Consider the following 27,734-nt stretch of genomic DNA (forward strand, 5'->3'; position numbering starts at 1 on the left):
TCAGAACACAGGACAGCATCTGGCACAGGTTTGTCCAGCTCTGGAAGAGGTCAGTGTTTGGTCCATCATCAGTTTTAAGGGTTAGCACTAGAGCAACATCCTGAGCATTAGGCCAGGCTCAGCAGGCAGGTGAAGTGGCACATCCCTGTTCATGTGGAGTGCATCAGGTCAGGGCACCAGGAAATCTCAGGGAGCAGGTCCCCTCTGAAATAACAAATGCAGTGTGCATGTCAGCCTCTCCTAAAGCTTTTGTCCCAAGCATTCTACCAGAGCAGCTGACCTGGAACAGAATTCCCTTCCTGGCTATTTGATAAGGTCGACTTGACACAGAAAAGAAAAACTTCTGACTATGTCTGGCACTGTCCCAGCACAGGCAAGTGGAACAGAGCCATTTCATACAGCTGCACATAGGGAAATTGGGATAAGGCCAGACACACATAACACTGTAAGACAAACCTTCATGCTTATCACAGAACCAGACCCTAGGAACAGTACATGAGCATGAAAACAGTCTCTAAACACCCACAACAAACCCTACACTAAAAACCACCAATCCCAAAACACACTCACCTTCTGCAGCACTAAACTGAGAGAAGCCACCACTGCCCCAGTTGAGATAAAGGCAGTGCTGAAGAACAGGGTTTATTCCACACTTCCACACCCCATCCTCAGAACCTGGGCATGGCAGATGTTCCTCACACCATCAGATCTCAGCACAGGCACACCCACACACCACAGACACAGCACCCAGGGCTCACCAGCTTCCTGTGAACCCACACACAGAGCCAAGAGCAGGTAGTGAAGTAAATCTACTCACACATATCCTAAACCAGCAAAACCAGCACTTGCCAGCTTTGAACTGCTAACTCTGAAATGCACAAATGAAATACAGAAACAATGCCACAAATCTGAAAGATACACAATATCAGGCAATTTGGCTGTTTGGTCTCAGGCTGGTGGTACCACTGTCAGTACAATGAACAACTTGGTTATTAAGAAGAGCATCAGTCCACTTCCTTAGAAAATCTAAATTTTTTATTATACATACTGTATTACACTGAAAATACGTACCCAAAGACAGCATATTTTGAATTTACATCTGTACAAAAAAAACCAAACAAAAACCAATAGAAAACATACGGGCTATGCTATAGATGTGACATTTTACAAAATGACAGTTTTTGTTAAAGGCACCAGATTCCCAGAGGGCTCTGGCTTAACAATTTTTAGTCTTTTTTTTTTTCCAGTCGGACCTTACTATGAAAATGTGATTCACTCTTAAACTGCATGATGCCAAAGTCTCAAGACTCTTTTATCTAGACAAGTAGTCTGCACTTTGACACAACTTAGTGAGAGAAGTTATCAATTCCACATGGAGATATCAAGCAACTACCAAAGGCTCCTCTCCACGGTATCCAGGATGCCAGGGTATTGAACTGAAAGATAAATGGCAAAGCCAGCACTGAAAATCAGGTTAACCCACAAAATACCAGCCCAATACTAGAATGTTAACTGTACTAAGCCTAGACTGGTTTGTATGGAGATAACTACAAAGCATTAGAGTAGCAAAAGAATGAACAGAAAGATGGAATCTGTGATTTCAGCATCCTTCTTGGGCTCCCTTTCTTCGTTACACTCATTTCACTCTTTCTGGTCCTCACAGCACACATGAAAGAAAATGGAGCCTTCAGAAACCTAGCACTTCACCATAGGGCAATTTGTTGAAGAGCCCTGGGTACGATGAATGTGCTCTTTCTCCCCTAAGAAAAAGTCTGGACAGGACAGGGAAATCACAAGCCACTTTCATTGATTCTTTCTGCAGTATTTCATACTCAAATCAAAGAACCTAATTCATATCGTGCCTAGGCTTGCACAGATAGGAGCTTCCCTACAAGCAAGGGCCAGAGAGAATGGGACATCCCCCTTGATGAGGTGCAGTTCAAGCCCAAAGTTCTTAAGTTTGGGCTTGCTATTTCCTAAAACATCATGCTTGGATAAAGGCATGAGGAAAGGATAAAAGCAAAGCTTTAAGAAAACTCTGAATTACTTCTCTGGTCAACTCAATAAATCTGCAAGTCATTCTAGAGTAAAGAAATGCTTTTGTTTAACCTTCCAGCACACACCAAGCCTCACTGAATAGCTACACATTCAAGTGACTGAGTATTCAAGACAGAAAACATTAAGTTCCAAGGCCAGACTTTGTTCTGTATATAACAATTCCAATATATTGGAATTTCAATATTGAAGTTTCCCTTTCTGATTTGTCTGGCATTATTCCTACTTCCAAACCACAGATTTGATGATTTAGTTCGCTGAACCAAAGAACTCCATGTAGTTTTACTTCTCACTGTATCACTTTAACAATGTTGCAGAAACTTCCCCTTCTTTAGGCATTTAGACACTTAATTGATTCACAGATCAAGTTGAAGTAATCCTCTGGTATTGAGGGTCATAGAGCGACTAAAAAAATTAATTTTGCAGTGTTAAACTGTCTCATCATAATGAGTTTATGGAATTAAAAATATACTATAGTTCTACTTAAAATTTCCATTTACTGCCTATGACTGACTTTAGACAAACAGGCCTGGAGACCAACTGCATTATGCAGCAATTACAAACAGCAGCATGGTTAAGCTTCCTACATACTACTGCACTCAAATGACTCCACTGCATTCTAGAAGGGCTTCTTGAAGAGCAGAGGGACAGCTGTCTCCTCCCAAAGCACAGCTCTGAAATGCAGGCCTCTGTGGCCCCAGAAAGTGTACTGAGGGACCACCATTAATCTCAAGCAAGCCAAAAGAGCCACCACACAGCAGCTCCTAACCACAACTGAACTGCACAAGTTTTGCATCCACAGTTTACAATGACAGTACATGCCCCTCAATCCAGCCCATTTTCTAAATGCTCATTCTTAACAACTGTATGTGATACTTGCAGCTCATCCAGCAAGCAGGAACAGTTAAGACAGAAGTATCATACACATGTACAGAAAACTGGTCATCACAAGGAAACTTCAAAACCTGAATGCAGACAACAAAAGGAATGTCACTTTTCTTTAAACCTTTCTTCTAAAAGATGAATACTTTCTTATCCTATCATTAGCCCTCACTGTGTAACACTCTAAAACCAAATAAGTTATAACCATAATACATTCTACTAAACTCCTAAAAACTAAAACTCACTACTCACCCTCACTTGTCAAACTGTTTAAAAAGAGAAGTTGGAATCAAAATTGCAAATTGCAATCTACGTTGTTTCTGAAATGGGCAATTCTGGGGAGGACAGCCCCATGTGACAGTTATATGTGAGTAACTTTCACACTAAATCATGCACAACACTGTAACAGCAGCAGCTACCATCAAACATCCCCCTGCCTGTTACAGGAGCTAGAACATTCTGTGTATTTGCTGAAATAAAGTTAAGAAATCTACACTTTTGGTCACATCTTAAAACACTGTAGAATACAGGGCATTTTTAAAAAATATTATTTATACTTGCCCTGTCCTGGTGGGTAGTTTGATTGAGAAACAAAGATTAAAATGCAATAAAAATTCCCCAATTAAAAAAAATTCTAATCAAACATCTAAATGTTTTTATTAGTATACAAGTGTACTATGGGATTTGGTCTGTTTTTTTTTTTTTCAGAAAAAAGGAACAAAAAAAAAAAAGAAAAAAGCCCCATTTAGTCCTAAAGGTTCCACTTCAACATGAATCTTTAAGTCAGCCCAAGGTACCTCCTCAACACATCACCACTCTGCTACTCATCTTTGTATTTCTTCCTCCTAAGCAGCATTCCCAACCAAGCACAGCTCCACACACAAGTACTGGCAGAAACCAGACACTGAATTCAAGACTCCTTCAAATGGTGAAGCTGTGTCCCAAGAAGGAATCCTGACTAATGCACATAAATCCTCTCAGTAAATGCCAGCTTTGCTTGCAGCATTAAAGCCAGATTACACCAGTGGTATGAACACAGTTATAAAGATAAAAATGTGCTTCTACTAGCAGGGGACAAGTACAAGGCACATTTATATGCCAGTATAATTGTGGTCACATTAGCAATTATACTGATAAAACTACACTGGTAAGAACCACAGCTACAGTCATTAAAAACTTTTTGGGTCAGGGTTTGGCAATCAAGCAGCTTTTGACTACTTGAGGCATTAATAATGCCTCAAGACAACAAAACTACTTCTACTCAGATGTGTCTCCAACATTTCTAGGGCCATTTTTAAATTAAGCTCTAGTTGATTTTGAGATGTAGTTGTTTCCCTTCCTCCAGGTAAGTGATGCTGTGCTAAGGGCTTGTTATGCAAGAGCCATGATCAGCTTCTACCCCAAGACTGCTATAGCAAGAAAATATCACTTCCAGGCAGCAACAAGCCACAGTTACTTTTATCATTTTGATGGGTTTTCTCTTCAGAAAGTTATGATACTCAATTTTTGTCTATCTCAAATAAAGCCAAATAAAGATTAACTCATGTTGGGCGTGTACATTGACAAAACAGAGAGTTAACAAGATGTAGGATATGGGGTAATTAAAGTGATTAAGGCTGATGCTCCCCAGAGGCCCCATGGGAAAGGCACAGCTGCAGGCTGGAGGGGTGGGAGTCAGCTGAGGGGGGAGGAGAGAGACACTGAGTGACAGCTGGGAGTGAGATTGTGACTGGCTGAAGGAACATGCAGTGAGATTGTGATTGGCTGGAGGAACGGTTGACAGCGGAAGAGCAGGAAGCTGATTGGATGACCGGACACGCGGACAGCAGCACAGCAGCTGAGCCAGCCAATGGGTGCCTTCATTCTGTTAAGTTCTGTTAGGCCTCAGTTTGGTTTCAGTTATGTCAGGTTTCTGTTTGGTTGAGACTAAAGGTATAAAAAAGGGCTGATTTCTACAATAAAACAATCTCCTTTGGATGCATAAGGGGATCTGTGTCACTTTGTTCCCACTGCTGGCTGGCCCAAACAGGGACCTATAAACATCCCACTAGATCAAGGAACTGGCCAGGCAGGATGCAGGAAGCGTTTGGGAAGGAACTCTGGAATTTAAAGTGTGTGCACCTCACTGGGAGGGTGAGTAGACCAGCGGGAGAAAGTATGGGAGGTGGAATATCCCTGAAACAAAGCAGGAGCTTGGGCCAGGTCAGGCAGCTCCTACATCAACAATCTATTAATATGGCTGATGTGAAACTAAGCACCCTGCTTGACTGGGTGTCTAATCAAGTTACAGATTTTCCCTTTAGTGGGTGCCTTTGATCAGAAACCTGGCAAGCAATAGGGCAGAGACTTTTTGATATCACTAGGGTGGCTTGCAGGCACCTTGCTACATGGGAGGCAACCATGGCAGCCATTAAAGGAAGTCATGCAAATTTGGCCATTACGCGGCTTTGGAAGTTAATTCCCCCAAACCCATATACGACCCCAAGATGGACCCAAACCCTGCTGAATTCCCTTATCCCGAGACTAACCCAAGCCCCACAGAGCTGTCTTACCCCGATAAAACTCCCTGCGTTCTGGCCCCTTTGGCGCGCAACTCCCACATCACGAGCAGGTGGCAGACTCACTCCCAGCCCAAGATGGCAGTGCAGTAGTCCAGCGTTGGCAGCAAAGCTGGGAAGCCACCATGAAGGAGGGTGACTTGGTGGTCATTTCAGCCTGCCCAGCAATACATGCACTGAACCAACACCCAGCGTAACAAGAGCTAGACTGTAAAGTAAAGAATGCAGTTTGCAGTCAGGCTAACTGATTACTGAGCTATGTACAACCCAGGGGGAAGCGCTGCAGGATAGAAACGCACCAGTCGCCATTGGGCCGCTGACTGCAGAGGGTCACTTTGCAATTCCTGCAGTGCAGGCAGCCTACCCCTGTGATGTATGTGATATCATCACTCACCTAGCCCTGCAGGCCCTGCAGCGACTCCCAGGGACGGGTATCAACTCTAAAATGTCTTTTGCTGAGATTTTACAAGGTTCAGCGGAGTTGTTTGCACAGTTCCTGGACAGACTGCATGCCACGCTCTCCTGGCAAGTCAATGATGATGAGACCAGAACACAGAATAACTCTGGCCTTATTCTGCGGCAGCAGCTTGCATTTACAAATGCAAATGAAGACTGGAACAAAGCACTGCTCACTGCTGGTAACCTACGTACTTGTGATATAGCAGATATGGTTAGAGCATGCCAAAATGTGGGAATTACTGCTCATAATATTAACTGTCTGGCAGGGGCTTGAGCTGCGCACTTCCAGTTTTGGACACACATCCAGGGAGTGCTGGCTGGGTGGGGTCAGGGTGGGCCTGGTGGTCACACTGACATCACTCAGCTCGCTGCAGGTGGCCTATGGCCAGCCACAGGCACATCGGGGACTGCCATCTCATCAAGTATGGCAACATCATGCATGAAGCGTGGCCCAGCAAAACCAGCACAGCCAGCCCACTGGCTGTCACCAGAACACTTGTCTCGTACATCCACCAGAAGTGGCAGTCAGGACACAGGGCCACCAGCAGCAGAGGCAACCAGAGGGAGCAGACCACACTGTTCTGGGGCATGGGGCTGCCAGCAGTGAGCAGGCGGCTCCCCTGGCACAGGCACTGCCATGCCACCCTTACAGCGAGCCCCAGCGTTGTTGCTGCAAGCCACCAGGATCTTGTACCTCTGCCTTGCTTCCTCAGAGGAGCAAACCTGCCTGGAGGCTGCAGGTTTGGCTAAGGCAAAGAGATGTTTCCTTTGATAGTTTTGAATTGGTTTGTGACAAAAAGGTAAATGGTACTTTCAAAGGAGCTGTATATATATGTACATAGTTATAGTTATTTACAAGTTATTTATGACAAAGCCAGCTGTTCTGTGAGTTATTACTGAAGATTTCTTTTAAGGATATGATAGGAAAGCTTTCCCAGTCTAGGTTGCAGCTCTGGCCAAGCCATGGCCTTGACTGGCAAGGAAAAGTATGCTATCAAACCCAGATGTTTGCTATCAAACCCAGGTGATATCAAAAATAAGACTCACTAGCTTTGCAAAATCTAGACCCCTTTGAGGTAAACAGGGAAGCTTCATCCAGAAGAGACTTTCCAAGTCCTCATTGTGAAAAGAAGGCTCTTGGGAGATCCTGGGTGATAGCAAAGCATATAGGCAGATGTAAGCTTCACCTTGTTAATTTTATTCAAAACTGAATTATGTTCCTGTTAAGTGTTACTACTCACACCAGAGAAGCCTATCTTACAGTTTTTGAAAAGCTGTAATAGTTATTATTGTTGTCACTGTTACTAATGTCTTAGGAATTGCTTAGGTTTTTCCTAGTAAGTTTTCATTGCTTAATAAAAAAGAGGGGGGGGAGATGTAGGATATGGGGTAATGATTATTAAAGTGATTAAGGCTTATGCTCTCCAGAAGGCCCCATGGGAAAGGCACAGCTGCAGGCTGGAGGGATGAGAGGCAGTTAGGAGCGAGGTGAGAGTCAGCTGAGTGACAGCTGGGGTGAGATTGTGATTGGCTGGAGGAACAGTGGACAGCATAAGAGCAGGAAGTTGATTGGATGATAGGACACGGGGACTGCAGCACGGCAGCTGAGCCAGCCAATGGGTGCCTTCTTTCTGTTAAGCTCTGTTAGGTCTCAGGTTGGTTTCAGTTATGTCAGGTTGAGATTAAAGGTTTAAAATAATGTGATTTCTACAATAAAGCGATCTCCTTCAGATGCATAAGGGGGTCGAGGTCATTTTGTTCCCACTGCTAAAACAAAGCTGCTCAATCTCATCCTATGACCCAAGCATAAATAAGCTAAACATACAGTGGGTACCTTTAGACACTGACATCTACCATCTGCAATAGTTATACTGCAGCTGAAATACAAAATTATCAAGTACCGACCTGTAGTGCTTCATACATCCATTCTTATGACAGAACTCATGTTGCCAAGGAAAATGTTTTTATAATAAAGATCTGTGCCCTCAGTTAACAGTAAACCGTGAGTGACTGCGCAGTAGTCTTCTCTTCTGGTACTTAGCAGTAAGCTGCTCCCATCTGTAACCTTTCAGCTGTGATCTCCTTTTTCAGCATCCTGAACAAAAACACACCAACAATGTCCCCCCCTACCCCAAGATCATCTTTCCCTCTCCCAAGATTAATAAAAAAAGAAATTAAGTGAGTTTGACACCATCAAACACATCTGTGTTCACTGAGCTCAGTTTGGTTGAAGAGCAAAGCTTCTGCTCTGGAGGGTAAAAAGAAATGTACACATGAATGCCATTTTGTACAGTTGACATACTCTATGAGCTGGTTGACTCTAAACTTGATTTGGTCCAGTCTGCTGCTGCTGCATCTCTTAGGAAACATTAGTTATAGGTTTGTACTTCTTGAATCTGGTCCATTCACCAGTAGCATAGTTCATTTCAAAGACTGTGTCAACCAACATAGTGGTGCTGCCCGTGCCATCTGCCTTTGGTAAATCTTCTGTATGTTCACTAAGTTTAATTTGGATGATGTCACCTTGTTCTTGGCAAGGATTCTCTGCAGAAACAAGGCGAGAAACACGTTATACATTTCAACAGTACATTAGTATATACAACAGTATATTAGACAAGACAGGGGGTTCTTATGCTTAAAAAAATCCCCACAAAACACAATCAACAACTCTCAAACCCAAAGGTGAGCAAACCAGACAAAGATTTTCCTCCTCCATACTCCTGAGACCAAGTTTTAAAAATAACAAAACCAGACCCCAAAAGACAAAGCTCAAGGCTAACATAATTGCAAGAACAGTAAGAGAGGGAGTAAAGCCTGCCAGTGTCATTTCTCTCTACCTCAAGAGTCAGAAGAGAAGATTATAATTTAAATGGAATTGGTAAACGAACTACCCAGTTACTTTACTTGGGAGACATTTTGTAGTTAAATGCCTCAAGAATTTTCAGCTGTTAAGGAAGCCCAAAAAGCTTCACTGTCAGACCCAGACTCAGGTCCGTGCCAGTAGAAGTTTTAAATGTTACACTTCAAGGTACTGGAATGATGCTCAAGAATATCAGTTGGCAGTTATTTATCCAACCTTCAGAAGGTGATGGCATTATTACTAAAGGAATTCATGTTAATATTTACTATATATGTATATGTGAATCTATATCACACACACTTCCAAAATAATATTTTACCTTACATTAGAAAAGGCTGTCTGTGTAGATATTAAAGTACAGCCTCCTAGTGCAATTTGAAGTAGCATTGAAAACACCATCATTAATGTAAGATGGACCAAACTCAAAGCTCAGGGATCACCACAGTAACTCTGCTCTGGTCATTCTCACCAGCACATTGTGTTACTCCAAATGCATGAGCCACACTTAGGCTGCAGGACTCTGGTGGTAAGAGCGCACAAATACCAAATTAGAAACCAGAGCTAGTGCAGATGATGGAGTTCACTTAAGGACTCTTAAGCCCCTTCTCATCTTACATCCAGTAATCTTCTAGGTAATACAGCTTTGGTCTATCAAGGCCAATACATAACAGGATCCAGCTATGAGACAGCTTATCTCCCTGTGATTCACAGCACCAGTTGTTATCTAAAGTCTCTGAGATAACAATTACCAGTTTCTAAAGCAAGGAATTAGCAAAGAGGTTCTGTACTACCCAGCTGGTACATCAGCTGGCCACAAAAGAATTTACATTCTTGGTCCTCTAGGCAGAGCAGTTGCAACCAACCACTTTGCTCACAGCTTACCAGCTGCCTTGTTTCTCTTCAACCCTAAGCCCTGATTCTACAGTGAGTTCAGTTATATCATGGTCAGCAGCTTTTCTGACAGACCAGCTGACTTAGTGGAAATAGACCCTAAAGACCCATTTCCAGGGAGTTAAAACTATAATTCATCAAAGTACGTAGAGTCCAGTGTAAAGCAAAGAGTCCAACACATACAGACAAAGCTAAAGCAAAGCACATTCATATGCACATTTAGAAATGCTGGGCTATATTTCAGATTTGTGTATTCAGGACCAAGCCAAATTAATATCAATACATGCCTCTGGATCCTGCCATGAATCCAAGTATAAGAGCCTTTTCTGGCCTTGTAACTTTGTTTGCAGTCTTGAACATTTCCTGTGCAGCATACATTTGCTCCCTCTGTAACAGACACAATAAATGTCAATTCAGTTGAGAAAAACTCTTCCAACAGGGACCACTTTAATATCCACAGATGACCATAAAAGAACAAGGCAAAGGTTTGTAGGACCTACAAAAAGTTAACAAAAAACATATCCTAACCTCAAGGTTTCCCCTCTGCAATACTTATACCTAACATGCACAGCAGTTCCATTGAACTCTGGACATTGAAAAAAGCACCTCACTTCAAAGAGTTACAGAAACATGTGAGAGGCTTAATATTTATGTTATCCATTTTGTGTCCTTTATGACATTAGGGAAAAAAGAAAATAATCCAGTGCTTTCTCCACAATCCAACAAACCCAGGCATACGATAATTTCAGAGGATTTATTTTCCTTTAATAAATGCAGTAGAGTTACTGAAAAGAAGTCATCCAGCTTGCTAAAGGTAAGATCTTGCAAGCCAGGCTTACAGATATGGTTAGCAAAGTCTTCTGATCAGTTAAGCTTGAACTGGACTCCAAGCATGCACATAAAAGTTACCAAACCAGGTATATATGCACTAAGAATAGGAAGCTTCAAGATATATCCCCACTCTCAGGCTTTGAAAAATGTGTAATGGAGGGATGAGGTGGATCAGAAACAAAATCTTTTACCTTAAAATAATCTATTTATGTATTTTCTCCTAGTACAGCTATGTCAGGACAATTTTAAGCAATTTATATTATGTGCAATTGGCTGGGCAATTTCTGCTGGAAATATACCCTTCTCCCAAAATTCTTTATAATGAGCAATACATTATTTTACATAACAAACAGCATCCTGCAACATTAACACTGCACAACTAAAAATGTTGTGAATAACATTAAGACAGCATGCTAAACCACAAAGTATTTTTGTAATCTTTGGTTATAAAAAAAGCAGCCTCAACCACTCCATAATCCAAAGGCCAAGAAATGCCAACATCTAAACAAGATCCAATCCATATCAAAACCATCAGTCAAAAAGAATCTGTTTTTACTTACTGTGAGAGAGAGGCTTTTCTTCGGTGGTGGCTGTTGCTGAGTTTGGGGGGCCACTTGTGGTGCCTGTGCCGCCGGGGAGATGGCAGGAGGTGTGGTGGGTGTTAGGGGTGAGGTAGGTGTAGCTGCAGGGGGATTAGAGTTGCTGTTGTACATGGGGGTTCTTTGTTTGAACTGTGCAGGAAGAGTTGTAGTAGCATTTGGAGCTGCAGGCTCTTCAGTCTGTCTGTTGGTCTGCAAGGCCTCTCGTGCAGAGCCAGCTGCAAAAACCAGTCAGGATAGTTAAAACATTATTATCTACAAATAGGGATTAGCACCACCAGTGGCCTTTAAAGAAAGCTAAAATCTCTGATGATTCCATTTTAGCACCACCATTCAATATGCCAACTAATATCCATATGAAAAAGTTAAGAGCCAATGCTCTTTCCACTCAATTATCTTTAGAAAACATTAGACAACAGAGTAATTAGCTGTTCCATATGGATATGCTATATTTAGCATCAAATCTGATGTTTAATCAATATCCAATTTATTAAACTGAAACTGCAATACTTACTTTTCAGTTTATATAGCCCTAACAACTGTACTCTGATCCTACCAGGATTGTTGCTGAACTATTACATAGAGCAAGTCAAAAATTATTTCATCAGTTTTTACCTAATGTAGCAGCAGCTTTCAAAGGAAGTACCATTAAGATACTGAAAATACAAATATACTTTAACAGATGTCAGAATTAAATGCAGTTTTCACAAATCATTAATTATTTAAACACTAACTCCTAGAAGTTAAAACCCCACAAGGCTTAACTGTTCTTTCTCAAAGCTGCAGTAAGGAAGTTATACTATTGCAGACTTGGCTGCAGTTGGAGGCAGCTCATGAAATCACAGCAGCTTGACCACACAAGTCACCATCTGCCCAGCCAGTGGTGATGACCCAGTGGACACTCTATCCGTGTTCTTTTGCAGCTCTTGGACACAGGCTGGAGCACCCTTCACAAACCTCATGAGCTTCAAGCTGACCTGTTTATCCTGTGTTCACAGAAGACTACAGGCAGATACAGATCAGAGCTACATTGGTGCCCTTTAGAGCAGATTTTAGGAAAGGAGACATCTCTGGTTCTCCACTTTGGCACAGACACAGCAATGGTTTTAGCAATACTGGTATTTTTCAGTAGATGTGGAACAATTGAGAGGATAAACATTTGCAGTATGAGATATTCCTTATTCTTTTACAAGTTTCATTACTGGCTTTGTCTCTTGTCAAAATAACTGATTTTCATAAAGTAATGTCTTAATTATGCAACCTCAGATTATATGAGGCCAAATCTGGGGATCTTCTGTGTGCATCGTCAATCAACCAAACAGTTTTATGTTCCTCGTCCCCAAGAAAAGCTAAATACTCCATACTCCTAAAGGAAAGAGTACAGAATAGAGAATTTTAAACTAGACTTTTCCTGCTGCTGAACACAATGCCAACACTCTGGAAACTAGTACTACAGCTGCTGACACACTGCTGTGTTCTTGGCTGCATTCCTTCTGGAGATGCCAATTTTCTGCCAGAGAAAGATGTGCGTAGACCTTCAGAGAGTCTGAACTATTTTGAGGCCAAATGAAATGACTGGGTCTTGTATCTATGTCGTTTTCTAAAGTGCCCAAAATGCAACAACTCACAATTAAAAATAATATATTAAACTGAAATGTTGGTTCTCTGTTAATGGACAGAGCTGGTAATGAATCCCAGCCATGCACATCTTTTAGCATAAACTGATACATTCTTTTAAAGACTTCACACACAGCAGGGAAGGAAAAATAAAATCAAGCTGGTTAAAATAAAACTGTAGGAAAAAAGGATTTGTACAAACTATTTTTTGCTATTGGTAATTTTCTAGAATTGAAAATAACAGCACTTTTCAAAATATGCAGTAGGTCAGCTATCATCTTTGTTATACAAAGATAGAGGAAAAATGGATGGCTTAATCCCAAACTGTGTGAAAGGTAATATGCACTTGGCTCTAGAAATAAAACTGACTTCTGAAAGCAACTGTTTTGTATGTCTTAGCATGTGTGTGCATGGAATACATACTTCAGACTTATATTGATTACTCTTTGGGGATAGCAAAAGCTGAATTTTCTATTACTGTAAGAAAAAAAAAATCAGGAAATTGTTTCACTTACTTGGCTTAGCTAGCAGTCACGCTAAAAATTTAGAGCCAACAATTATTTTCTTTACTTAGGTTAAATTATATGTCTGGTTTCCCCAGACTCAAAGGCTGGAGTCTTGCAATGGATATTATATTGCTAAGGTGGAGTTTCATTCAAGTTGAGGGACAGTAGGTTTGTAAATAAAAGAGCAGGCAGACAGTAAAACAGTACAGAGTTGCATTCATCAGGTCCCAAGAGCAAAGAAGTGTCTGTTACCTGGCTGTGTTTCAGAGCTTGGGATATAGGAGGAAGACGGCACCACACTGGGGGTAGCAGGTAAATAACTCGTAGAAGGTAGTGCAGGCTCATTGTTCAACGAGCCAAGTTTCTACAGAACAGAAAAGAAAACATTAAAGCCACACTGAAAGTATTCATGGGCTGTTTCTGCATTTTAAATGCAACTTCAACATTTGTTTTACTAAGACGTTCCTTTTGGGAACTTAACTGCAGCCTCCTCTTTTAGGAATCCTACCTAACAACCTGTTCAACACTGACTTTCTACTTCAATCAGAAATTTGTGCAGATGGCACTCTATGAAGAATTGCACTCTAGGACTAAGTGATCTGCCAGAAGAAACATGCTCTTCACCACCAGCAAGCAGAACCATGCTCATCCATGAGCATAAGGCCTGCTAGGCTCTCACCCAGGAGAACACAAAGGCCTCTGGGACACAGACAAGCAGAAGGCAGCAGTAAAGCACAGGCAAAAACGCCATTCCCACTGAAACAGGCAGCCAGCATCAACATGACTGATGCCATCTACGATGGTGAGGCTACAGAAAAAGCCTCATTTTTTACTTAATTATACATGACACTGCATACACAGCATAAAAACAGCAGCATGGTTGATGATTTCACTGCCTGATCCAGCCTTTGAACATAAGGGGGTGAGAGAGGAAAGATGTTTTGTGGGGAGTAAGTCTAACAGACAAATCATTTAAGGTAGGCCCACTACATGAAATATGGACATTCTGTAAAATGTGGAACTTATTAAAACAAAGATTCTCTTAGCACTCTGCAGAAAGAGAGGCAATGAACTTCACTCCTGACTCTGGCCTACCACTGTCTGCCTGTATGTTGGCCTTGGCTTGTCACACATGCCCAGCAGACAGTTTCTCACTCAAAAGCAAGGGCAGGACATAACATTCTTGTAGAACCTATATCCTGAGGACACAAAGCTACACTGCAGTTTCTAATATGCTGGACCTGAAATAGGAGGAAATAGGTCTACACATGACAGGTTCCTCCTCTCCCTGACTGAACAACTTCTGGCAACAGGTTTGCTTTTTCTTTGGGGAAAATGTAATGAAATTTTGAAAAAATTACATAGAAAATTTTACATAAAGAGACATGTTTCAACAAGTGAGCATAATGCCATTACAGTGTTTAAGGGGTTTAGAACAGCATATGTCAAGAGTATTTTTCTCTTTTTTTTTTTTTTTTTTTGACTGGTTGGTTTTTGTTTGATTGATTTTACTTGTTTTTACCTGTGTAGATACAAGGCCAGCAGCATAATCTGGGGTAGCATTTTCTACTACTGTTTCTTCTTTGGCTTGCTTTTCCACAACTTCTGTATCTATTGCATAAAAATACAAGTGAGTCCAAACATTATTTCAGAAATATTGAATATACTTTTTAAACAAAGATCTAAAAATGCATTTCTCAAAGTATGCTAAAACATGCTTGAAAAGGTATATGCTGAAATAGATACAGTAATCTCCAAACACTGTTTTGTTTTATAATGAACCCAGTAATGAACTGAACAACACTGTACAGGATACAGGAACTGAGTAATCTGATACTAGAAGGCATGAAAGCCCAAGCAACATTTTAATTGCAATTATGGTTTTCTTCTGAGGTGGTATTTTTTTTTGTAACAAACACAAAAAAAATGTTTTAGGAAAAATATGCTGCATAGTGTATATTCTTGATATGGTTAAGTAGGGCACAACCCTGTCACTTGCCTTAAAAGCACTGTATCAGATATTGTTCACTCGTTAAGACCTCAGTCAAAATTTTGGAAAGTGCTATAAATTTTTTCAACATTACTTTCACCTAATTTACATGGCCATACAGCCAGTAGAACTGAGCAGATGAAAATAACTCAGAAAAGTGCCAGTACTGAAGCCACTCACACACCTACAGGCTGCCCAAAGCACAACTGATTAGCTCAATCCTTTCACATGACTGAGTTATATTACCTAGGCCAAGGCAATGTGAGTAGGAGCACTGAAACAAATGAAAATCCATCCTTAAAACCTATTTTAGTCAGGGGTTTACCTCATTCACAAGTATTAGCTGGTATCACATCCCCTAATTTTTTAAGCTTAGCTCAGGCTAAGCTTTGGCAAATTAAGAACAAAATGGTACTACAAATCTTGATCCTATTTGCAGGTGTACTGACAGCCTTTGTAAGCAGAATGCTGTACCAACCTAATGTCTTTCTTCTTCTCTTTGCTTCACGACCAGCACCTACCATATCCAGCTCAGAAATATCTAGAAGCTAAAAAGAAAGACCACAGAGAACTTAATAATCATTGTTAAATGCATATAGTTGATCTATAAATATCATCCTCAGGTTTTTTTCCTTTCATATATTGATTCAAAGCAGCAGCAGAAATTCACTTTATGTGAGAGAAGAGACCTGAGCAGACAAACAAGGAGTGCACCTACCTTCACTCCTCTTTCTTTGCGCAAAGGTGTCCTTGAAGGAGGAATAGGAGTTCTGTTTCCAGAAGGACTAAAAACACTGGGAGCTGAAGTACTCCTGAATGGAGCTTGTTTTGGTATTCCTTTGAGTGGTGCTTAGGGAAGAGCAAAGAAAGCAACAACTGAAATATGTGTTTAACTGGTTATGATAAATGCTTCAATGAGTTCTTCAGCTCTTCCCCTTTTTAATGCACACATTACCTGCCCTTTAAATTAAAATGTTTCTAATAAACATTATAATATTAATGTGGAATTAGCTATAACACTACATGTCCCTCAAAGGTCAGATTAGGTTTTACTTTTCAAAAAGGGAATAAGGGCCAATGTCTGACCAATGCTTACAAGCCCATTCTACATGAAGTAATCAAACAGGTGCACTGCTAACAAAGTCTACTTTTCTTATACACACGGATGCTTTCCTTACTTGTAAAAAATAATCTCTGAACATGTAAAACAGTATAGGACATAAATCTTTTGAATGCAATTATTGCCAAAGTTGCTCTTTGACTTTCACAATCAAATTACTTGATAAAATTGTATTTAACCAAAATCTTAGCCAAGCTCATGCAAGGCTATGGGCTTGTGATATATTGCAAAGGTAATGTACTGCCTCACACGGGTAAATCTAGAAAAAAAATGAAAATCTAGAGCTGCTGTTTGCACAAGGAGGAGGACCAATCCGGGTCTACAGTGCAAACAGACCACCTGCTATCTCAACACTCAATAGCATCAGCTACACCTGTAAGCATCTGTTTCCTCACAACTCTGTGATGCTGCCCCTCTACCTCACACTTAATGCTAGCACTAAACACAGCAATCTTTTAACTATTAAAAGATAAGGGATACATATACACATCTATCAGGTCTTTGAGCTTCCTGACAATTTCATCATGCCCCGATGATAAACAGAGAACTTCAGTTTGAGCTTAGAGACTCTGTATCCCTCTAAATGTTGTACTGAAAATGTTTCAACCACAGGACAATGCTCTGACCCATGTGAGTACCTTCCAGCAGAGCAAACCTCAGCAGGTCCCCAACTCCTGTTTCTGGAGGCCAACTATCTCTAAAGGCCAGGTTCTAAGAACTGGCTTTAATAATTCAACAGCCAAGAACTAAGAGTCCTTTTCTAATGGAAAAATTTTAGTTCGAATTACAACTAGACCTTTTGCATTTCCTGCATGAACACAAGGCCAAACATCAGCCCTCAAAGCCACATCTTAAATAGCACCAACACAAAGTACTTAGTACTTCATAGTACTTCCAGCCACAACACCAAGAAATCACTCAAAGGTTCCCATCTCAGCATCACTGGTGGCCAGGAATGTAGTGACTTAAGAGTATGTAAATAATTTTAAACCCTCTTCTCAAACCTTATTTGAAAAATTCAAGCAGTTCAGGAACTTCAGCAAACAGCTGAAATGCATTAATACAAAGCTGAAAGGATCATTCTACAGGTTTGCCACCTGGAATTCACTGCTCAGACTTGGCTTCAGAGAACACTGTCCCCTTTTCTTTCTCCAGACAGAATTATACAAATACAAAATAGTTTCAATCTACTTCACAGCATTTCAAAGAGCACAGCAGACTACTGTGATCCACTCTTCTCCCTTTTGGAGCAACATGGCTTAGTCAGGAGTTATTCCTGGAGTGATGCAAATTAAATTCCTATCAAAGTCTATAGGCATGATCTAGCTGCATACACTTTAGAAGCATGGCAGATATACTTGCCATTTGAAAAACCCCACACACTGTTGTTCTTTCTGACAAGACATGTCAGAAATATTTAAGTATAAGGAGAGAGGGAGGCAGAAAGGGAGAAATCCTTTGCCTCAAAAAAAATTTAAGCTTTTGTAAAAAACAGATGGTAATTTTATTCTTCATCAAGGCTACTTTAGCAGGTTTTCTTTCTGAGAACTGATGAAAGTGAGCCATACTTGTTGTATCTATCTTCTTGACCAGTCCCCTGCCTTTGGCATGGAAAGGCACTCCTGCAGTCTTCTTGAGCTGCTGCGCAGTTTCTGTTGCTAAAAGGAAAAATGGCTTTAGTTATTACAGAACCTGTGCTGGAAATACATAACACAATGCTTCTTACATAAAATGTTGTTAACTAACAGATAAAGAGATAGGAATACCAACAAAGAATTGTATTTTAATTAAAATCCAGGTCATTTATGTGAAGTAAACACAGTATTTGGAGAAAATGCAAAATCAGTATGACTGCAATGGACAAGGTGGCCTAAGCTAAAAGAAATTTACTTGAATTGCCAAAAAAGGCAATTTACTCAGTAGAAATTTAAATAATTTTTAAAAGTTATATGACAAATTATGAAAATTTACAGGTTTTGTATTTAACCAGACCAACTCAAATTACATGCAAGAAAGCAGCAAGCTGCTGCAACAGAACAGCAGCTGCAATAAACTATTTTAAAATCACTTAGTTCAAGCAGCTACCAATACATACATGTACACATATGCTGCCTTTTGTTAAGAGAAAACTCTCTTGGTTTTTACACCCCATACAGCCACACTGAGTGAAAGAAAGCATTAATTAGCAGCCCTTGCTCTCTGCTCCAAAAGCACATGGCAAAATAAAACTGTCCTCATTTTACTTTTGCTTCAGGAGCTTTAACCAAAGATGTCCTCAGTCAGACTGTTACTATACCAGGAGAGGACCTATCTGTGCTTTATGAAGCTACAGCTCTTTGGATGCCCTGAAATGTGAACAGCATTTAAATCCATATAAGCATTTTAATGCAGTCCTGGCTGGAATGACTCGCACCTGCTCTTCCACACATCAGTCCATCCTCATCCAGAAAAGCTCTTGTAATAGAACATTTTAATGTGCATCACAATTCTGGAGAATAAGACTGAATATACTCAATATTAATTGGCCTTTCACCATTTAATTTGTACACAATCTTAATACTACTTACACTTCTGCAAGAGTTCAGCTCTGAGAGTGGCACTTTTAGGTTTCCTTTTCAGCTGGAAATGTTTCACTGGGGGAGTAAGGGGCCCAGCCAGTGTTGTCAAGGCATTTTTGTTTAAGTATTGGCATTCCAACGGCAACATAGCTGAAGTTTCACATTCACTTACTGCATAAAGAGTTAACACAGTACACAGGGGTATTAGCACCTCTTTGACAGCTAATGACAAAACATTTTACAACTAGACTGTACAGGTGGTTTTCAATTTCAGACTACTTGTATAAACACCAAGAGTAATTTAGTTCCAATTATTACACAACATATAATCAGTTATTAGAATGTTTGCTTTTCCCATTAGCTTAATAAAAGCTTCCATTTTAATTATACCTAGCCAAATTATAGGTATCTTAAATATGCTGCTATTGTCAAAAAATAGATTAAAAAATAGATAAAAAATATTGAATTCTCAGATTCCTTAAAAATTACACATGAAAACCAAACTACTGAATAAAAATCCAAATCACAAGTGTGGATAGACAAATGATCATTTGTTTATAGAAAGAAAACAAAGTGCTTCCACCTCCAAGTCATTTAATTATTGTTTTGCTGCAATCTCCAGCCCCGAGATTGTGTCTGCCCATGGATGCTCGAGGGCTTTTTCCAGACAATGTGCTAAAATCAACGCACTGGAGTAGGAGTAGTTTTGCATCCATCAGCAGTTTTGCTGCTGTTTGAAGCAGCTGCTGGGCAATCTGCAGCTGCTTGGCCATCAGCAGCACAACTCTTCCCGAGATCAGCCTCCCTCCAGCAGCGATCCCCTGCTGTCCAGACACTTCCAGAGAGGCAGCCCCTGCCCAGGACAGTGGTGGAGCTTCCACACAAGACAGAGACTTGCTGTTGTCTTGGGGACCACACATGTGAGTCAGAGCAACACAGAAAATATCTTTACTGCTAAGCTGCAGCACAGCCTGTGGTACTAAAGAATCCACACAACTTTTGTGCTGCCCTTCACACACTGGGCAATAGCTGACATTAAATTCTGATGATATGTGAAAAGATAATTTAAGAAGCTACCATTTCTCAAATACCACAGCTCCCAGTCCAGTTACATTCCAGGTCATGAACTGTGGTAGTCCAGAGACAAGACAGTGCTTGTTCTTCTATCTCTACTTTAAGACAGCAAGGCTGCCTGTGAAATGACAGGTTATTCCTAAAAAAGTGCACCACATTCCTGCAATTTTCACCAACAGAAAAGGCTTACCTTTCTCTCTAAGTTCTCCTAAAATATCTTGAACATTGGGATTCTGTTCTTCAAGATCAAGGTTAAGGGAGCCAGTATCTGGAAAGGATTTTAAAATATCAGCTACCATTAAGACCCAGGGGTCTGAATCCAAGGTAGCGAGCTGGATAATTTCAGTCAGTGCCCCTTTCATCTAACAAAAAAAGAAAAAGAAAATCAACCAATTGGAAACAGTTTTAAACAGGTTGTAGTTGGATTTATTTAAAAAAGACACAAACATGCACAATGTTTTACTACTGGGGGAGGGAAGAGGGAGACTGTTTCCACACAGTTACACATTAACTCTAGAACCAAGCAAAGAATGAACCAAGGTGATTTTTTAAACTGCTTTCCCTCAATCTAACCCAAGTTTTGTTTTGAGCTTTTGACAGCTCAAAGCTTTGTTTAGCACTGGGCATTTTCAAAAGCAGCAGCCAAATTTTTACATTACTGTCTCTTGTGTTTTACATTCCTACTCCCTGTGGACCCACACCTTCTATTCAGTGATGGGAATATGCAAATACAACACAAGTTATTTAGAACAGGCATCTAAATGAAGATGTGCCTCTTGCCAGCCTACAGCATAATTACATAGACAGATTGCATCTGCATCATAACTGTCTTCAAAATATTACTTAAGCTGAGGCAAAAAGAACTTAATCGATACTGTAGTGTTTGACAAAAATTATATACTATGGGAAGTAAACATAGCCCTCTGAACATGCCATGAGCAACAAGATTTTCCATCTACCCAAAGTTTCATAGTCAGAAAAAAGTTATTTTTCTATTTTGTAAAATGTAAATAAATAAATGAAGTAAATTTTAAGTTTCATTGTAACGGAATTTTTTTAATTACTGACCAACATATCTGTTGGAACCATGACATGGAAATCAAGGTGACTACAGTCAGGGGTTTATTTCATCCACAAGTAAGTATAAAACTGCAAAGACCGAACTTTCTTTTTGTCTAAGTAAATTTTCATGTAAGCATGACAGCACCAGCTTTAGTGAGCTAAGGTGTTTGAGATATTCTGTGTGTCTAACAAGCCACAAAACACAACAGTAAAATCACATGAAGTAGTTTATCATACTCTATCTGCATTGTATTAACACTGAAGAATATACAAGCAAGTATAAGGAAATATATTGATTTTGATTTTTCACCACCCAAAGTGGTACATATAGCTTAGTTACAGTCATCATGTCTCTGAACACAGGAAGACAAGCAAGAGACTCATCTTCACCTTCATGCTGCTTCTTTCCCTTATTTAAAGCACTCTTATATGAAAAGATTTAATAAAATGAACTTACTCTATGCATGCAACTCTAAATAAAAGAAATAAATTTCTGCTCCCCATTCCTCTCCCATCCACTTTTAAAGCTCAGAGGCAAACAAACATTGTCATTTCTCAAGTCCTTTCATCTGCACAATGTTATCGCCCTCTCACTTTGGAAGGATTTACAAGTCCACTCCAGAGCCAGTTTGTCCTTTACCCCCTGCATGTTTTAGGTCTCACACATTGTGTGCCTGTGAAACAATCAGTCCATCTGACCCAAAATGAGCACCTCTGTAGCTTAAAGCTGGACCAGCTCCTCAGAGTGACTGACTGCAGTCACACAAACACCAAAACCACAAAGAGGGGAGCAGGAAGAACACACTACATGGGCCAGTTCCCATCTTAGCAGTGCCATGATTTGCTTTGGATCAAGCACATAACCAGGAGCACACACTGTTTAATGTACTGTCAAATTTAACCAACCTCACCCAGTGGAAAGAATCAATTTCTGAGGTTCCAGTCTTTGCTGGCTCTCTATTGCTCACTTATTCCTCAGTAAACATAACCCCACCAGAACCCCCACACACTTGTCCACCTCTCTATTCTAACCCTCAACTCCTTAACAAAAGTCACTTCTACAGTGGATGAGAATGACTGTGAACACTATCAGAGCAAAGTCTTTTGTTCTTTTATCTGTCCTAAAGGAATCAAGGTACTGATTTACAGAAAACACCTAAAACATCCCAGAAGAGCTGATGAATTCATTGCTTTCACAAGCTTTTCTGTGGACACCACTAATGCAGGTAAGAGTACAGAATGTCATTTCCTCCGTCAAAGCAAAGTCAGAGGAAAAATGTCTCTCGCACCCCACAATTTACCGTTCATATCTGCTTCACAAAACTCCTATTTGTACCAAAATTCACAGAGCTACATGCCCATACTATGAACATTCCTGTAGAACTCTGGTCTGGGCATGTTGCACCCCCTCTGCTCTCAGGGTTAAAGTTCAGGCAGCCTATTTATGCCCAAACCCACTGCTTAACAAGCTTTTGGTTCCTTCAAGAAAGGAGCCAGGAAACAATTTGCTTGCCTAGCACGGGGCAAATAACATTATCACAAGGCCTCATGACAGAAAGAACATGGTGAAATAACAGACACTATCACATACAGGGAAGCAAAGCACACTAACAAGTGCTGTGAGCTAACCAGAGACCTTGCCTGAATATGGCTTTGCATTTAACAAGCCTGGATTCGAGTTTTGACTTGCCTTCAAATGGCAATTTAAATACGTGTTCCCACCTCACTGTTCAACTGGCAGCTGAAAAGAAACATTTCATTTATGGTTTGAGAATGCATGAAATGCAACTCATCAGGGAATGCTACATGCAGTTTTCCTGTTATTTTACAGGGCAGAGCCATAATCCCTAATTCTTAATTGTCTATGATTGCAACACTGGGTCATTAAGACTCCCATCAGCATCTTGTTAAGCATGAATGTCAAGATTTGATGTAACACGTCCCAGTGTCTTTCTCATCTAAAACTTAAGGATCTTAAGTATTTTTATCAGCTTGCTGGCACACAAGAAAAGCACAGGCCACGGCTAGAAACATCTAGCAAGCAGGGATCAGGCAGGATGGGAAGTGTCTGGGAACACAGGCAGATTAATAATGGCTGTGCAGGAAGGACAAACAGGACTGTGGGAAGGTATTTAAAAGGAAGTGTTACAAGTAACACACAATGTGACAGCTCCAAGATGACTACTTGCAAATATTTCAAATATTTATTTGCTTTGTATTTTGCCTAAATTAACGTGTATAACCACACATTTAGACAAATGTATCAACAGTTGGCTAATAAACCAAATGAAGCTTTCATCTTTCTGAGGCTATAGAAAAGATGGTATTTAATAGGGAGCTTCATTATCATTATAGAATATTTTCATTAAACTAAAAGCATTGGACTGAAAACACAGTATTAATATTTACACAATACAGACCCAGGATGGGTCAATACCACTATTGGATGTGGTTTGCACTTTAATCATGAAAAAGAGCTCAAGTGGCCAAGAGAACTATTGGATTAAAATATCCCATTTTACATCACAGAATAATGATGAACTCTAAGTGCAGGCCAGAAAGGTGCACAGCAGCCTGTGTGCTCCCAATAGAGAGGGAAATGCAAGTGTCATGTCCCCTCTTACTCCTTTGCACCCACACTCCCCAATCCCCACTTCCCTACACAGATGGCTCCTGGTGCACATAAGCCAGTACAAGGAAATAGTTTTGATTTCTACTGTAATAAACTGGCAGGTCCCTGCTGGGACAGGGATCCTCCTCTCAAGACAATTCAGAGAGCACAGAAGCACAGTCCTTGTTCCAGACTTGGATCTAACATCACAGTTTAACCCTGAACAAATAAATGAAACACTGGCATAAAAAGAAAGCTTGCACTTGCCATTGTGAATCAGGTTAACAAGAATATAATATGCAAAATAAACAAATATAACAGTTCTGCCAAATTCACAACTGAAACTCTGGTCAGCACTACACTGAGCTTTAGGCATAATTTCAAACAAGTGCAATTATCTAGAAAAAAATTAGCAGCTGAAAAGCCATAAGATTCAAGAGTTTGTAAATTCTTCCCAGAGAATTACAGTGGGAAAGGAATTTTTGATAACTGCCTACAAAACACAATTTAAAATGAAAATGAAAGCCAATTATTCTTATTAGTCAACAGGAACAAACAGTTCACAGCATGATAAAAAATTAGTTTTATTACCTGTCCCACGAGTATTATGAGGACTAAGTCACTTACATTTATACAGTATCTGGAGTGTTGAATGAAAACATTATGAAAATTGAAAGATATTACATATGAGGATAAAATCACTTAAGTGAAGGACTGAGCTTTCAAGAGGGCTCACTGAAGATTCACTTGTCTAGACTGAAGCTTTCACAGAGATTTAGAAAGGACCAGGAGCAATTAAATCCCTTCTAAACTAAATACTACCAGTTTCCTTGATTCCCACATTGCTTTTTACTCACATGTCTGCTCCCAAATAGTTTCTATGTTATTCTAAGCTGTCATGAAAATGCTACTACACAGAAAACAGAAAAAATTATTTTGAAGAGAAAATAACTCCCTTGAATCTGTTATCTAGAGAGGGGAATATCTTTTAACATGTAACATATCCTGTAACTGCTATTAAGATTCCCAAAGCTGTACAAAGCTGATGCAATACATTTTCCAATACAATTAAGCTTCCAAATGCCAGCTCAGTGCTTCTCGCACAGGATTGATGCAGACTGGCACATGGCACGGGAGAGACAGATGACTTTCAGAAAGAATAATTCAGCACTCTCATGGTTCAGTTCAACCATTTTCACACATGGGGGTGATTTCCAAGTGAGAAATTCACTCCCAGGCAGCTGCAGCTACCCTGTCCTGGCAGGAAGGCCCCGCCTGCAGCACTCCCCAGCACACAAGCAAGGCTGCTGCAGAGCTGGGCACAGCACAGCCCCTCTGGACACAGACATGTTTATCTATTTTCTGGATATTGTGTGCAAGGTATGCCATGCCAATTAAAACATTGGAATTTTTGATACTAAGTTAGCTGACAAATCTGCACAAATAAAACTGTCTTAGTAAACTAACCACAAATGATGAGCATCTGATATGACAACAGTCCTTTCTGTCAGCAGTTTGGTTACATCAGCTATTTTTGCCATCTATAAAAGGAAGCCTGTAATAATAATAACATTAGGCCTACCAGCAATGTTAAGGGTTTCTGCCTCAGGGGTTTTTCTATTTTTAACCTTTTTTAAGGCCCTTCTCCCAGTTTAAGGAAAAAATCACATGTTCCTGAAACAATTAAAGATGCTAAGTGTAGATCTCAATCAAGAGATCTCAATCATCAGTTTACAATAAAAGATTAAGCTTATGATTGAGTTAATGAACTCTGCCAAACTGAAAAATCCCACAGTATTTTGTTACAGCAGGAACAAGAGCTTCACATTTGGAACACAACTGATCACTGTCAGTACACAGTAAAAGGCACACTGACTGGCTTTTCTCTACACTTTATCTCCACAGCTAACACAAGCACAGATCCAGGAAAACTGCTGGCAACTCTTCCTCAGGTGTGGTTTAAAATGTTCACCCAGTGAACACACCTGAAGCATTTCAACAAATTATTTCAGTTTGTTTGAATGCTGCTCCCTCAAAGAGCTGCCATGAGTGCCATTTATGAAGGTCCTTAAGCTCTTTGAAGCTCTTTTCATTTTAAAAACACCACTGATTTTTCTAAACACTGCAATACTAATTTCTGCCAGGCTACTTAGGTCACAGGAATTTTGCAAACTCACAAGTTCACACGAGCTCCCATCCCCCTTTCTGGCCTAGATTATTTTGTTTGTCCAGAACACGACCCCATTTATCATACACAAGGATGACAGCTTGTTCACTGGACAAGCACTAAACATGAATATCATGTTTTAAAAATCAGCATAAACATGCTGAACTAGAATTTTTTTAAAGTGACACCAGTGTAACGCAGTGATGAATCATACAGATGCATATGGCAAGACAAACATTAAATGGTATATGGCAAGACTTACACTAAATTATTTCTTAAAGGTGATGCTTGCCCATTTTCAGCCTAGAAGTGCACAAAAGCTGAGCACACAACAATCCCAGTTACATACCACACCCTGCCTCGTATATATGTATATTTAGCTTAAGAAGCAGCTGTCTTAGCCAAGAAAGACTGGTGAAAGCACAGCTACTCTACATAGGAAGGTAAAAACTAACTCCACACCACTTCCATGATCGTTACCAGGAAATACTACTTTACATGATGGAAGCAGGAGAGGAATTCCTTCAGTCTGGCTAAAGAAACCTAATATTTCCAGACATTCTCCAGCTATTGCCCCAAACATCTGTAGCTGCCTACTGGCAAAAATAAACTGGTGCAGATGAGGCATGGTCCAGGGCCAAGTGAAAAAGCCTGCAGAGCCAGCTCAGACTCGAGCCAGCCAGTTAATTAGCTGGGGTAGGACAACAGAGGAAAGCACCAGCTGCTCCCAGAGAGGTAAAGAGAGGGAAACAAAAATCATGGCAATTTTACACAGTGAAGACCTCACTGCAGGAGGGTGGGGAAAAGCACTGCTCAGTGCAGACCCCAGATCTTCCTCTGCCAAAGTTTCAGCACTTGCTGCTGTCCTCCCTAAAGCCGAGATGCTCGACTTGTGACACCTACACAGCCGCCAGTACTGTGAAGGAGCGGAGGAAGCTGAAACACACACACGGACCGCTCCTGAACGATCCTGCCTCTCTGCTAGCCATGGCACAACAACTGCCTCAGAAAAGCCCTCTTCGCTAAAAGGCACCCAAAACACAGCGCTACAATGAGTCCCTGTGGGCCACACAACGGGTTTCGTGTCCAAACTGCTTTCAAAAGCCTAGTGCCAAGCTGGGAATCCCCGAAGAGCAGGAAGAGGAGGAGCAGCAGCAAAGCTCCCACTCCACTCACTCCCTTATCGCGGGGAATCTCGGCGCTTTTCCTCACACCGAGGACCGAGCCTGGAGACCTTCTCCACTTACTGCGGCCCGTCCAAGGAAGGCTGCGAGGGAGAGGCGGGGAAGGCTGTGGGGATCAGCCCTACCACACGCCCCTGCCCTGAGGGGCTGCGGCCGCTCGGCTTCGCCCCGCGGGCAGCCCGGGGTCTGTCCCCCCTCCCCGCAGCCCCCGTGTGGAAAAAAAAGGGCGGGCGGGGGAGATGGTGCTGGCACTGCCCCCCTTTCTCCCCTCAGGCCATCTCCGACCTCTCCCCCTCACACACACACGCTCCCCGCTTGGCTGCGTCTCCCACCCGGCTCTCACCTCATCCACCGCCCGGCGGGGCAGGTGCAGCATCCCCAGGAGCAGCTTGAGCTTGACGGCCGAGGAAAGGCCGTGGAAACAGAGTCGGATGTTGTCGATGACCGAGGCCGTGAGCAGCGAGGCGATGCTCGGCGGCGCCCACAGCTCGTCCGTGGAGCCCAGTTTGTTGTGCAGCCACAGGCCGGTGTCGCTCTCCCGCATCGACGCCATCTTGGGAGCGGGGCGAAAAAAGAGGGGATTCTCGACGGGCATTTTATGAAGGCACCTAAAGGGAGGAAGGGAGGGGGTGAGGACCCCTGCGGGTCGCTGTCTTGTTCGTAAGCCAAAATGGCGGCGCCCAATGAGATTGAGCTTGGGAAGGCGGAGG

The 27,734-nt window shown here is 41.2% G+C and overlaps 1 protein-coding gene across 1 annotated transcript; it reads right to left on the reverse strand.

The window, feature by feature from the left end:
* Positions 1–1,013: 1,013 nt before the first annotated feature.
* On the reverse strand, positions 1,014–27,734 carry NELFA (negative elongation factor complex member A). The gene is made up of 11 exons (XM_059470407.1): positions 27,368–27,734; positions 20,191–20,362; positions 18,936–19,097; positions 17,937–18,026; positions 15,967–16,097; positions 15,727–15,796; positions 14,781–14,869; positions 13,511–13,622; positions 11,097–11,353; positions 9,993–10,092; positions 1,014–8,498 (listed from the first exon to the last, which is right to left on the reverse strand). The coding sequence occupies exons 1-11, from the start codon at positions 27,617–27,619 to the stop codon at positions 8,314–8,316; spliced, it is 1,620 nt and encodes a 539-aa protein (XP_059326390.1). The 5' UTR covers positions 27,620–27,734; the 3' UTR covers positions 1,014–8,313.

This window comes from Ammospiza nelsoni, chromosome 4, assembly GCF_027579445.1.
Source record: "Ammospiza nelsoni isolate bAmmNel1 chromosome 4, bAmmNel1.pri, whole genome shotgun sequence".
NCBI classification, from domain to species: Eukaryota; Metazoa; Chordata; class Aves; order Passeriformes; family Passerellidae; genus Ammospiza; species Ammospiza nelsoni.

Excerpts from the sequence above, each read along its gene's own strand:
- NELFA (XM_059470407.1), bottom strand. The coding sequence starts at position 27,619 with ATGCCCGTCGAGAATCCCCTCTTTTTTCGCCCCGCTCCCAAGATGGCG. Across the intron at positions 15,797-15,966 it reads GCAAAGAAAGAGGAGTGAAG|CTTCTAGATATTTCTGAGCT; the intron begins GTAGGTGCACTC and ends CTTTCTTTTTAG. Across the intron at positions 10,093-11,096 it reads AGAAAAGCCTCTCTCTCACA|AGGGAGCAAATGTATGCTGC; the intron begins GTAAGTAAAAAC and ends TGTCTGTTACAG.